The 14,895-nt window shown below is 34.9% G+C and overlaps 1 protein-coding gene across 4 annotated transcripts in view; it reads left to right on the top strand.

Annotated features, from left to right (window-relative positions):
- The window catches only part of SNX13 (sorting nexin 13), a 93,268-nt gene that overhangs the window by 64,411 nt on the left and 13,962 nt on the right, over positions 1-14,895 (top strand). For 2 of the 4 annotated variants that reach the window (XM_023750774.1, XM_023750772.1), the window contains 4 exons: positions 452-521; positions 4,729-4,868; positions 8,833-8,940; positions 9,391-9,501. In XM_023750774.1, coding sequence (XP_023606542.1) covers positions 452-521; positions 4,729-4,868; positions 8,833-8,940; positions 9,391-9,501 — 429 coding nt within the window. Of the gene's footprint in view, positions 1-451; positions 522-4,695; positions 4,869-8,832; positions 8,941-9,390; positions 9,502-14,895 lie in introns of all 4 variants that reach the window. The other 2 variants (XM_023750771.1, XM_023750773.1) reach the window with 1 other exon arrangement.

Below are 14,895 nucleotides of genomic sequence, written 5' to 3'. Positions count from 1 at the left end.
TTTTATAAAGAATCTAAATTAACTAAAATTATTTTTAAATTAACAAAAGTGCAGTTAAATAATACAGTTGTCTATAGTATATCTCAACATTTTAAAAAATCAAAACATTTAATTAAAATATGTCCACTTATTTTTATCCACATTTTTTCTTGCCGTGTATTGACTATAACTGAGAGGTAGCAAATTTTAGCATATGGACAAGCAATGAAGGAAGAAATAATCTGATGGATTAATAGTATTTCTAAATTACTTTGTTTTATAGTTTCTTAATCTTGGCTTTTCTTTTTCCTGTTGGTGTAAAAGTGAGGATTATTGTTGCAGGGGTGGGTATACAAATACTATAAAGATTATATGGGGCAAAGGTGAGTAATGCATATGTGATGTGGAATTCTTTAACACTTTTTTCCTATGTAATTAAAATCTTGTTTTTTGATTCCCTCTCTCCCCCAAGTCTTTAGATGACCTTTCAAATGTATCTTCTGATGATTTAATACAACTTCATGCTTACATTTCAGACACAGGTAAGAGACTTAAAAATTTGATTATTATTACCCTTACATTATTTTCCACATTTATTTTTATAAACCATTCTTCGATAGTCATATTTTTAAGTTAATTTTTCCCCTGCAGCATGTTCCTCATTAAATTCTTTGAAATTTACTTACTTGTGTATATAGGTATTTTCTTTCTGTAAGGTTGTCACTGTTAACATTTTAAAAAGCTCAAATTCTAAGTATTTTGTCATTGCTAATAAACTCGAACCAATCTTTCTCTCTTCTTGTTTGCATCTAGCTGATATTTGTCCGCATAATTCTCATTAAATCATTTGGGAGACAGATTTTAGTTCAAAATTTGTTTTCATGAATACAAAGCCAATTAGATAACTGAATAAATGAAGCTTTTAGAGGTATAGGAGTTTACAGAGGTTCAAGACATGCTTGGATTAGGTGAGAAACCTCTAAGATTTTGTGTCTCAATCAGCAATATGGTTAGTGAACTGAGAAAAAAATCAGTATTCATCATTGCCATTAGGTTATTAGATAAAGTCAGTAAGTAGTAGATAATGACATTTTCTTATGTGGTCTCTCCCTGGTCCTAGAATATAGGAGTATCGTGATAGATTGCATATTAAAGTATAGACATACTGAGATATAAATCTCAGTTCAATTTAATGCTTACATTTTAGATACTGAAATGAAATTTATAGTATAAGTGCAGTTTAAAAAATAACTGGCATTATTTTTTTAAATCTGTTTTCTTTTGTTTTTACTGGAGCTGGAATCTCATTTTGCATTCTGTTCTCTGCTAAATTTCTGTAATAACTTATCTATAATTTCTGTCCCAGTTCCTTTTTTTTTACATGTAGTTGGTGTACACATTACTTTGCTCTTAAAGGTCTTAGATAAAAACCTTGTCAATAAAACCAGGTTGCTTTTCTTTCTAGCTTTTGCTAGAGTTGTCCCACCTTTTCCTTCATTCAAATTTTAAATTATTTTATAAACCTCTATTTTCTTGGTTGGCTTGTCTTCCAAATATGAAAGCCTTTGTTAAAGTGCAGACATTTAGTATTTGTGCTTTTACTTCTTCCTTGAAGACCTTAAGCTTTCATGGCTAGAGGAAGATGCTCATGCCCATATTTCTTTTGTGGATCTTTCTCTTCTCTGAGAGTTCTGATTTTCCAGCTGCATTGTCCATTTATTCAGCAAGTATTTATTAGCTTCTTGTAGGAAGCACAATGCTAAGCATTTTTAATAAATTGTTATTCTTGTCAGAAACATTTAAATACTAAAGAAGCAGCATACATAGTAGTTAGGAGCACAACTTTTTATCCAGATTGCTTGGGTTGAAACCCGAGCTTTGCCACTTAATACTTGGGTGAAATTGGGTGGGTTCTTTATCTTCTGTTCTTCAATTTTATTATATGTAAAATAGGATAATAATACTAATAATCAGTAATGCTTACCTCATAGGGTTATTATAGGACTAATGAACTCATTACAATAGTAATAACATGATGGGGATTTTATATTAGTGCTTGTTCTATAAATATTTATTCTATCAACTAGAGGCCTGAGTGTGGTCCAGCTGGCCCGCCCCAATTGGGGCCCATTGGGCCAGGCTGGCGGTGGGGAGGGGCCGCGGGCATCCGGGGAGAGGGGCTGGGGGCGGTTGACGGTCGGCCCCGCCCCTGATCGGGGTGTTGGGGGCAGATCAGGGGCAGGGCCGGCTGGAGTGCGGGCGTGGACAATAGGGGCCCGGATCAGGCTTGTTGGCTGCCACAGTGCGCGTCATAGCCACTGGTCGTTCTGGTTGTTTTGCCGTTCTGGCCGCTGGGCTTTTATATATATAGATTGGCCTCCTGAGTCTCTCTGAATCTAGATCTTCACACTCTTAACATCTTTATTATAGGAAGAACTGACAGTCTAGTGCAGGGGTCCTCAAACTTTTTAAACAGGGGGCCAGTTCACTGTCCCTCAGACCGTTGGAGGGCCGGACTATAGTTTAAAAAAAAAACTATGAACAAATTCCTATGCACACTGCACATATCTTATTTTGAAGTAAAAAAACAAAACAGGAACAAATACAATATTTGTATTTGCATGTGGCCCTCGGGCCGTAGTTTGAGGACCCCTGGTCTAGTGTAGTGCTACTCGAAGAGTGGTCCATAGACAAGTGCTTACTGCTTCCTTCATTGCGAAATCTTGCTTTAAAAAATATTGGCTAAATTAAGCAATATGCTTAGTGATGAGATTGATTTATATTCTGGTCCTACATTTTTATCTGGCTATAGATTAACGACAGTTTGCACATCACCTGCTATGAGTAACATGGTCCTAATGAAAACAAAACCTATTTCCACTGTAATATCTCACCATCATCCCAAAATCAATATATATGTAACCTCATTTATCTTCTTTAAAACCAAATTACCTTCTGTCTTCTGTGCTTCTTTTATAATAACCTCATTGTTTTTCCTATGGTGCAAACATCCCGGCCATGATCTCTGTGCCTATTAATTTGTGATAAATCTGATTATTCTTTTGTAGAATGCTTCCTTACATTTCTCTTTCTTTTTCTATTCCTTGCTATTCTCCTTGCTGTTATTAACTCCTAACTGGTTATGGTTTGCTGCTTAATTGACCTCTGTTTTCTATTTTCCTTTCCCAAACCTCTTAAAACACAATAGATAAAGCCATTCCCTTATTTACATGCTATTGAGGGCCGGTTCTCACATGATGAAAAAGTGTATGGCAGTTTGTTATGCATAGGTCTCTGAGAGAAGGATGATCGGAAGAGGAGAGCAGTGAAATATAGTGTTACCTACAGTTTAAGCTCCTGAGAGCAACATAACCAGCCTTTCTCCAGTTTTATATTTTGTCAAATTATATCTTATATCCCAACATAGGTATGTCTAGATTCATCTATCCTCAAGTGATTGTGTGCCACAGCATCTCCTAGCCTGAGAGTATATATAAAATATTCGTAGAGATAAGAATACAACACGATGAAATAAGAACCAAGTAAATTATAGAAATTAAAATTCAGTGATTGGAATTAAGGTCAATGAATGGAATAAGACTAATACAGATGAGTAGAGACTCAGTAAACTTTTTGGAGACCTCAAGAAATAATCTAGAAGAGAATACAATGCAGAGAAATAAGAAAGTGGAAACTAGGAAATACAAAGAAAAGGATTAAAAAGGCATCTCTTTTCATAAGATTAGTACAAAATGTGAACAGGTTTTGATTTTAAAGACTACTGGACTTGGATAGTTTGTAGGAAATTAGTAGGAAAATGCCTTTAAAAAGTCTCCAAAATAACTACACTTGTGAATTGTTGATTAGAAATGAGTTGCCAAAATAGCAGATAAGTCTTATTCCATTGCTTTTGCTTTCTGTTTAGCTGAGGAGATTTTAATTGAAATATAACTAAATAGTGAAGGCTAGTACAAAAGGTTATTATTTTGTTTCTGTTATTTTTCCTCTATTAAATTTCAGGCTCTAATGCTGTGCTGTGAAGTTGTATTGTGGTATCCTAACTATAATTTAGGTAAAAGTCCTTGGGGAGATTGTTCAAAGTAGACATTACTGTGTGGTTGGTTGTGTGGTTGGTCATGGTTGGTCATGTCATCATAAACTTGTAGCTTGTTTTGCAATGTAGCCATCTATATATATAAAAGCCTTAAGCGACCGGAACGACCAGTCAACCAGTTGCTATGATGCGCACAGACACTCAATGCTGGGCTGCCCCCTGGTGGTCAGTGCACTCCCACAGCCAACCTCCCACAGTCCCTCACCCCATCCTGCCGGTTCCAACTGGCAGATCCTGTCCGTCAGGCCCCCAGGCCCTGTCCAGCAGTTGGTAGGCCCCCAGGCCCTGTCCAACAGCCAGCAGGCCCCGGCTGGCCAGGCCCCAATCGGACTGGGAGAGATGGCCCCGATAGGCCCTGATCACCAGCCAGGCCTAGGGACCCCACCCGTGCACGAATATTGTGCACTGGGCCTCTAGTCATATATAATACCTTATGGGTGCGAGTACAGATGATGGGATTCTATTTTATCCCCTGGTGACATCCTTTTGTCTCAGTCTGTCATTTCAAATTCTTCATTTCATGTTGTCCTTTTTGTTTTTGTTCTTCATCTTCCTCCTTTTTTGTGTCTTTTGTTCCTCTTCATTTTGTTTTAAATAACTAGTATATGCTGACTATGACCCATATGCTGTGGCAGGCGTTTGTAATGATCATGGCAAGACATATGCATTGTATGCCATCACTGTGCACCGACGCAATCTAAACAGTGAGGAGATGTGGAAAACCTATCGTCGTTACAGTGACTTCCATGACTTCCACATGAGAATCACTGAACAGGTAACGAGGTTTTAAAGTGTGTGCTTTAAATTGTTTCCTGATTCAATGTTTAATTCTAAATAGTTCTGAGGATGTTAAGGTATTGACCAAAGCCAATGAAATAAAACAAAGTAAGAATTTGTGTATAATCAGTGTAAACGTTAGAATGATTTTGAACATTTAACCAATAAATCAGACTTTAACTAATCATAACCACTGTGGACTAGACAAAATATTAATGGTATACCTTGGGAAATTAAAATGAGTGTGTATTTCTCACTTTGAGTCGTGTGTGTGTGTGTGTGTGTGTGTGTGTGTGTTTGTGTGTTTGTGTGTGTGCGCGCGCGGGATTATCAGAGGTATTTGAGTTTGGTTTAAAGTAAGGAAGGAGATCACTGTAGAATATTTTTTGATTTTCAGAGCTATAGTCATTTTAGATGACATCCTTATTTAATAGTTTAACAGTTAAGTCTTTGATCCATTGCATTATTTTAAGAACCATAACCTAAATTAAATTTAACATTAACCAAATTTGTATTAAATACAACTTTCTTGTTTTATAGAAATATAAGGACTCTTAAAGATAACAAACATAAATTATTTCTGTTCTACTTTTTATTAAATATTTTTTCTTATCCTTAATTTAGAAGAAAATAAACTATCACCAGATGAATGGAGTAGATGATCTATGAAATTTATTTTAACTCTTGAGAGTCTTCGATTTCATTCAAGGCTTATAAATATACAACTAGTATTAAGCCAATACAAATTATACTAATTAATGGTGACATTTGATTGGGTGGACTAAAGCTTTGAAATGACATTGTACTAGTTTAGTAATCAGAAAATGCCTTTTTCATTTAAGAGAGTAGAGGGAAAATGGTTGGCATTGGTAATCTCATTAAAATATTTTTTTAATGAGAGTGAGATAAACTACTAATAATTTAAAAATGATTAAAAACAGGTTAGTGTTGACTCCAGAAGCCCATATTAAAAAGACTATTTTGAGTTAGATTTAGATGAAATTAATAACTTTGGACATGTTTGCTTTTTCTGTTCATGTTGAGTACATCTTTATGAATAAAGATGTATAAAAATAAAAGGAAATCATTAAAATGTTAAATGTCATATTATTTTAGAAATGGGCTGAACTCCCCATTCATTTATTTAACAAATATTTATTGAGCTTTTCTTATATGCCTGGCGCAGTTCTCAATGCTGCAAATATCATTGTGAACAAGACAGGTCCTTGCCTCTAGGAGTTTATATTCCAGTAGATACTATGCATGTCTTTTTCATTGGGTGAACTGTAACTAAGTATAAATAAAAGTAGTGATTTAAAAGATATTAAGTATGTATTAAAGTAACTGAGTAAATGTATATTTGTGCCTGGATATAAACACATTTTGAATCCTGATATAAAATTTCAAGAATGTTTTTTAAATTTTCCAGTAATGTGTCTGGAATCTAAACCTGACATATTCGATGTAGAAAAATAAAATCTTTGATTTTGGAATGTCTTTGATTTACATATAGTATTTGAGTTTTTTGTGAGCATTGTAATACTCTTTATTATTATTGTGAGTTCTTTAGGAAAATTTCCAATTTCTTTTACATGCCTTTAAAATATTTTTATGAATTTTTGGCATAGAATTATATTACTTTTCAGGAATGGCCTACCTTGTACTTATAAATAATCTTTCAAATACCAAGTTTATAATAAGTCAATATGAAGTATAAAATTTTCCCATTTTTTCCTTTTATAATAATACTTTAAAAAGCTATTAATCATCAATGCCTCTGTTCCAGACAGATAATTTTAAAAGGAGTTTGATAATTTAGACTTTAAGAAAATAACTGTTATTGTAACATTTATTTTTTTCTTTTTATTAATAATGTTTAATACTTTAAAGTTTCTGAAATAAATTGTTTTCTTGGATACTGTTATATTCCCGTGGTGTATTTCATCATAACGAAATACTACAATATGGGTGGCTTAAACAACAGACACTTATTTTCTCATGTTTACATTCTGGAGGTGGAAGGCCAGATCTCAGTTTTGGGCTTATCTATCCCTGAGGCGCCTCTTTTTGGCTTTCAGTGACTGCCTTTCTCATTGTGTCCTCACATGGCCTCTTCTTTGTGGACTCTCATTCCTGGTGGCATTTTGTAGGTCCAAATTTCATCCTCTTAGAAGCACAACAGCCAGATTAGATAAGGACCCGCCCTAAGAACTTGTTTTAATTTTATCACCTCTCTAAAGGCTCTTTCTTCACACATAATCACATTCTGATGCACTGGAGGTTAGGGCTTCATGTTGGGGAACTACAGTTCAGTCCATACCATGTTGGTAATGCCAGAGTAAACTGCGTTCTGTAAAATTGAGTCCATAGTTTAAAATAATGTAGGTAATATTCCAGGAAATTAAATATTTTAGGACTCCTTGAAAACTTTAATTTACATCTATTAGGTGTGATTAAAAAATTTAATCCATTGGCCATTTGATATCCAAGGAAGACATATTCTAATAGTTTTGTGAATTGCCAAATTTATGAATATTACTACAGCATAACTTCTCCCCTGTAAATTGCCTCTCCACTTCCCCCCCTATCTTGCCTAGGGCAAAATAACTGCTTTTACCTTTCATATGTAACATACAATCAACTTGTTCACATAGCTCCAAGCAACCATCTGATTTGCCATTCCATTTAATAATTTATCAGAATCTTCCAGTTTGTGAATGAAAATTATCCTACACCTTTTCATTCCTCTTCTCTTTAATCTCTGCTCCAGAAATGAATGAGTTTTTGAACATAGAATGGTTTTAGAAAATGGTTTCACTTCAGAATATGTATCACATGGGAAAAGCAATGAGGCTGCTTGAAGTTTCAGATGCTAGGCTGTTGGCCAGGCACAATCACTAGCTAAATGACTTCCATCTTAAAATGTTTGTTAGTAGCTAGTGTGGTTAAAACTGCTTCAGTGAGGCACAGCAGCGTACTGCGTAGCTGGGACTTTGAAGGTGCACCCAAGTGTTAAGTAGTCTAGCACTTTACTTTTCATGTGGTTGGAGGGAAAGTATCAGTGTAGTACTCCAGCTGTGTATATACAGAATTGTAATACAGCTGTAAGCTATATTTAAAAATGTCCTTTTCTCTTAATAATTAGCCATTACAAGAATTAATTTATTTGAAGTCATCAATATAAAAATATTTCTTTATAAGATTTTTTAACAAGCCAGAAACACATAACTTTGATCATTAAAAAGTTATTTGCTAATACTTTATTTACAAGTCAAAAGATTGTTATAGATAACATTTTTTAAAAATTTTTATTATAAAAAATTTGAACAATCTCAAAATTAGAGAAAGTATTAAAATGACACCCCATGTGAATATCGCCCATCTTCATCAGCTGTCCATGTTTGTCATTCTTTATTGAAATTACTTTCTAATATATAACATTAGAACTGTGGTTTGCCTTTGCAACAGCGTGGATGGACCTGGAGGACATTATGCTAAGTGAAATAAGCCAGTCAGAGAAAGACAAGTACCATATGATTTCACTCATATGTGGAATTTAAGAAATTTCCAAGCAAAATGGAGACAGACTCGTACTAGAGACCAGGCAGACAGCTCTGGGAGAATGGGGGTGGGATGGGAGAGTGGAGGGATTGAGCAAAAAAGAAAAAAAGAGGGAACTCATGGACAACAACAGTGTGATGGTTGTGGGGGTGATAGGGGATGGGTGGAGGTGGAAGAAGGCATAGAGGGGATAAATGGTGATGAGAAAACTAAAATAAATTTAAAAAAGAACTGTGATTTGGACATATTTGGAAAATAATTTTCTATTTTCTGATTTTTGCTTAATAAAATACATTGCAAAATGATCTGTTTCAAGATGCTTTTAATATATAGAGAAATTGTTACTAGGAAAATACTTTTTTATTAAAAATTAAGATTATTGAATGTATTTTATCTTCTAGTTTGAAAATCTGTCAAGTATATTGAAGCTTCCTGGGAAAAAGACTTTTAATAATATGGATAGGGATTTTTTAGAAAAGAGAAAAAAGGATCTTAATGCATATTTGCAGGTAAGTTTATGTTTATTTTTGCCCATAGATTTTCATTTTAATATAGCTAATGAACTCAGTATGTCAAAACGTGTTTCATTGAAGGAATTAAGCTAGAGTGATAGGTTATATCATGAAATATTGTTGGTGAAAACGGTATTTTTTTGGTAACATTTAAAAGTTTTTGTCTGGATTTTTTAATGTACTTTCTATTAATGTTAAATTTGAAATTAGTATGTGGGTAAAATAATAATTTACTAATGTGGATTTTAGGATTATCTGTAAAACCTGAAAATGGAATAGTAAATATATTTGGACAACTTTCATATTAGATGCACTAAAAGTCAAAATAGCAGATGGAGAGAATAGTATATATCCTAACGTTAATAGTCATAGAATTATTGATGACTTTAACCTCATAATTGTTTTTTTAAATGTAAAATTAAAATTTTTACCCTTTTTTCCTGTTAGTTACTATTAACTCCTGAAATGATGAAAGCATTCCCAGTTTTGGCTCACTATGTGTATGATTTCCTTGAGAATAAAGCCTACAGTAAAGGGAAGGGGGATTTTGCTCGCAAGGTAAGCAGGCTATTGCATTGATTTTCTTACAGATCTATTTTCATACTTTATTTTCAACATAAGGAAATAAATTTATACTTATGTATGTTTTAAAACTAGAAAATGTTATTAAATGTAAAATGGCATGTTTATCTTCTGTGCTTTACTAAGCCTATCAGTAGGTGTACCTAATAAGCATGAAGTCCTATCTTTACATGTGGATTAAAGCCAGCAGTAGCTTCAAAGAAAGGGGGAAAAAACTTAGAAATGATGCATTGATGAAGATTTGCCTAAAACAGGTCACAAGCTTTTCATAAGTTTCAGAAGGAACTGTTTCTTACTAAGAGGAAATGTCTTAACTTGGAGTAAGAGTAAGAAAAGTGTTAAATAGGATATGTTTTTTATGTTTAAGTGTAATCCTTATTATTTAAAATTTCTTTTTGGATGCAAGACCTATACTTGGAATAAGATACTAGGTTAAAACAATAAATGATTAAGTGCTAAAATTGGACAAGATGCAGCGGTTCTCAACCTGTGGGTCGTGACCCCTTTGGGGGTCGAATGACCCTTTCACAGGGGTCGCCTAAATACATCCTGCATATCAGATATTTACATTAAGATGCATAACAGTAGCAAAATTACAGTTATGAAGTAGGGATCAAAAGATCCTTACAATCTAAAGATCCTTTTGAACGAAAATAATTTTATGGTTGGGGGTCACCACAACACGAGGAACTGTATTAAAGGGTCGCGGCATCAGGAAGGTTGAGAACCACTGGCTTAGTGGGTGAGAACACAAACTTTGGGATCAGATAGCCTTTGGTTCAAATCCCTGCTCTTCCATTTGCTAGCTGTGACCTGCAACTTAACCTTTTTGGTCTTTTAGTTTTCTCAAAAATGAAGATGTTAATCTTCACTTTAGAGCATTATGTGAATCAGATGAGATAATCTGTGTATTACAGTGCCTGGCAAATAACTAACCTGAATAAATGTTGGGTCTTAGTAGCAGAAGCAATAACAGCAGTTGGAGAAGCTTGGCGAAGGAACTCTGTGTATTATTTTTTGCTACTTTTTAGAAGTGTGAAATTATATGAAAATGAAAATTCACAAGAAAAAAAAGACTTCCTTGCCACTCCCTCTGCCCTGCCTATTGAAAATACTAACTTTTAAAACATTAAGGATTACCTCAAAAAATTAAAGATGGAACTGCCTTATGACCCAGTGATTCCGCTTCTGGGTATATCCGAAGAAAACTGAAACACTAATTCAAAAGAAAGTATATGCATCCCTATGTTCATTGCAGTATTATTTACAATAGCCAAGATTGCCCATCAGTTAGATCAGTGATTTTCAACAGTGTGCCACAGCACACAGGTATGCCAAAGAATTTTTAAAACATGCAACACCTGACTATTTAGTTAGGGGCACTTACCTCTTTTCCCTTAGATTGCCAGATTGAGGGAAAAAAAAGACTAGCCATCCAGTGTGAATGAATCAAAATTATACCTATTATGATAGTTTATGTGAGCCATGAGATGAAAAAGGTTGAAAATCGCTGAGCTAGATGAGTGGATATAAAGCTGTAGTACATTTACACAATGGAATACTACACAGCAGTAAAAAGAAGGAAATCTTACCTTTTGCAACAGCATGGATGGACCTGGAAAGTATTATGCTAAGTGAAATAACCCATTTTTATGTGGGATCTAATGAACAAAAGATATTGCTTTAATAATAACTTCCCGGTCATGTACCTTATGTTAGGAAAAACACGGGTGGTCTTATCTTTGTATTTCATGATGAAGTGATTGAGTTTAAATTCCAACTCATTGTCAATAGAGATGCATTCATGTACTTAATCTTTTTCATGTTTACCTTACTTTCTCTCTCATAAGATTGTATCAGTTTAAGCTCCGGCCAGGTAGCTCAGTTGGTTAGAGCATTGTCATGATATGCCAAGGTTGCGGGTTTGATCCCTGGTCAGAGCACATACAAGACTCAATGAATGCATAATTAAGCAAAACAACAAAACAATGTTTCTTTCTCCCTTCCTCTCTCTCTCTAAAAATCAATAAAATTTTTTTAAAGGATTGCATCAATTTTAGGATGCTAAGTTGATAACAGCTTTTTGAAATACAAGAATAATTATATTAAATGTATATAATTTCTTTTTACTAACAAACAGTTTTTATATATCCAAGCAGTTATATATCAGTTTAAAAAATATTACCACTGCAATCTAAAGATCCTTCTGATTCATTTTTGGAAATCCACAACACATACTTATAAAAATAATAAATCATTGCAGTAATTACCAGGGTCATTTTGATGTCCTTTAGATTGTCAGAATAATTTTTATGCCTATCAAGAATTAGGGGCACCCGTCTGGTGTGCCTCAGTGGTTGAGCATCAACCTATGAATCAGGAGGTCAGGTCACATGCCTGGTTTTCAGGCTTGATCCCTAGTAGGGGGTATTCAGGAGGCAGTCAACCAATGATTCTCTCTCATTGATGTTTCTGTCTGTCCTCCTTTCCTCTCTGAAATCAATAAAAATATATTAAAAAAATAAAAAGAATTAGGAGTTTTCAGCTGCCTTTTCTTTTGGCTAAATGATAGTTTAATATTTTTTCTTAATTATATTTTACTAGAAATTAAATAGCTATTAGAGAAAATTATTTGTAAACATTTTATTGACTATTTAGAGCTTGAAGTAATATTTTATAACACATTAACTTGATCATACAGTTTGTCTAGCTTTGCAAAATATATGGATGGGCCAGTTTGCTAGAAAAACTAACTTTCAACCAGTCTTCTCTGTGCACACACAATGTCCTTCTGTCCAGTTTTATATCATGGTGCGAAGGCGTTTCAAGCTATAGTTAGGGACCTAAATTTAAGTTAAAATTACTTTGTGTTTTTACCAATACAAAAAACTCAACCTAGGTGGTAATTAAATGACTAGGTAACATCTTTGTAAGGTAGGCTAAGTGCCATTAACCCATAATTTACTCCTCTGCTGGATAATTTTTAAGTTTCTTTTTCTGTTTTAAGCATCTGATTTAAGGCAAATCCTGTTGTTAGAAATGTTATTATATGGTGATGGACTCCGTTTTATGTATCTAAATTCAACTTCCTTTAAGGTTAGGCATCACAATCTTAAGTGTTTTTTCTGTCATGCTTGGCTCTCCCAGTCTCCATCCCAAAACAGATGCTTGGGATTTACCCTCAGAAATTGAGTGAAGAAAAAGGGGGTGGGGGGTGGTGAGAGAAAGAGAAATGGATTCTGTAGGTCTGGGATGGTGCACAAGCAACTATTTTAAATAATTGATGATATAGATTTAGGTTCTGTCAGTGGCAGTTTATCCTCATGTCTAGATAGCATGTGAGATTATATTCATTTAATCAACTCTAAAGGTTGTATTAGTTGAATCCACATTTCTCCTAAACCTACATTTCTAAATTGTAAGATATATAAAATTCTAAAATATTTTTGAGGATATTCAAATAGTTTTTTTACACATATGTGTATGTTTACTTTTATTTTATTTTTCAACTACAGTTGATATTCAATGTTAGTGTCAGATGTACAGCATAGTGGTTATACATTTATATATCTTACAAAGTGATCTCCCAGATAAGTCTAGTACCCACTTGACACCATGCATAGTTATTATAATACTAGAGGCCCAGTGCACGAAATTTGTGCACGGAGGAGGGGGGTCCCCTCAGCCTGGCCTGCACCCTCTTGCAATCTCGGACCCCTCAGGGAATGTCCGACTGCCCACAGGGATCGGGCCTAAACCGGCAGTTAGACATCCCTCTCACAATCCAGGACTACTGGCTCCTAACCACTCTGCCTGCCTGCCTCATCGCCCCTAACCACTCTGTCTGCCTGATTGCCCCTAACGCCTCTGCCTGCCTGCCTGCCTGCCTGATCATCCCTAACTGCTCGCCTGCCTGCCTGATCACTCCTAACCGCCTCTGCCTCAGCCCCTGCCGCAGCGGCTTCATCCGGAAGGTCATTTGACTGTCCAGTCTAATTAACATATTATGCTTTTATTATTATAGATTATTGACTATATTCCCTGTGCTGTACTTTATATCCCCATGACTATTTTGTAACTGCTAATTTGTACTTTTTTGTTGTTGTTGTTAATCCTCACCTGAGGATATTTTTTTCTATTGATTTTTAGAGAGATAGGAAGGGAAGGAGATGGGTGAGAGAGAGAGAGAGAGAGAGAGGAACATCAATGTGAGAGAGACACATCGATTGGTTGCCTCTTGCATGCTCCCCGGGCCCTGTCCTGCAGCTGAGGTACTTGCCCTTGATTGGAATTGAACCTGCAACCCTTTAGTGCAAATCCATGGGCCAAAGATCTAACCACAGCAAAACCGGCTGTGGCTAATTTGTACTTCTTAATCCCTTCACCTTTTTCAACCAGCCTCCCAAGTGCCCCTCTGGCAACCATCAGTTTGTTCCTTGACAGTAGTTTTTCATCTTTATTGTTGAAATTATTACAGGTGTCCCTTTTTTCCCTCCATTACCCCTCCTCTTCATTCCTCCCCCTTCCCAGGCCTTGACTGCCTCACTTACATGTGGAATCTGATGAACAAAATAAACTGACAAACAAAATAGATGTAGAGACATAGAAGTGTGCAACAGACTGATGATTCTGGGCAGTGGGGAGGGGTGGGAAGATAGATTAATCAAATAGTTTTTAATGTAGGTTGTGGATTAAAGTGAAATTCATGCCTTCTATGCTTCTGAAATTCTACCTCTTCTGTGAACATTAAAACTTAGTAGACAGATGACAATTTTCCCTCAAGCTGTGCATTTTAAATGTGGTAGTCTTATGTTTATCTCTCTTAATTCTGCTTGTGCTCTTAAAATAATAGTTCATTTATAATGTCATTCCAGTTAAACAAAAATTCCTGGCAATAATGTCAGTATTGGAAATAACATTCTGATTGATTTGAGTACTCTCATGGTTAACCAAAAATTACTGTGTATAGAATTAGAATTACAAACAGACACACACACACTTCATCTTTTTATCCTTTTTATTTCCATTTTTCTTTTCACCAGTGGTAGTGTTCATACCCTTTCTTCATGCTCATTTCTGTCCTTTATTTCTACTCTAAATTGCTGTACTTTGACAATATCTCCTATAGGTTGTATATTCTATGAAGTGTGTTTATAGCTCTATTGGCTCAGCTTATACTGGGGAGTAACCAAAACTCTATCCCTTTTACAGTTATTTTTGAAGTTCAGTTTTTTTGTTGTTATTGCTGTCTTATTCTACCTTTCCAGAGTGCTTTTCTTGATGGAAACTACAAAAGTATATTTGAGTGATTTTGTTTTCTTTATATCCTGTACTAGAGGCCCGGTGCACGAAATTTATGTGTGTGTGTGT

Source organism: Myotis lucifugus, unplaced genomic scaffold (genome assembly GCF_000147115.1).
Source record: "Myotis lucifugus unplaced genomic scaffold, Myoluc2.0 scaffold_15, whole genome shotgun sequence".
Lineage (NCBI taxonomy): Eukaryota > Metazoa > Chordata > Mammalia > Chiroptera > Vespertilionidae > Myotis > Myotis lucifugus.
The sequence above is the reverse complement of the archived record's forward strand: the minus strand, read 5'-3'. Positions and strand labels throughout refer to the sequence as shown.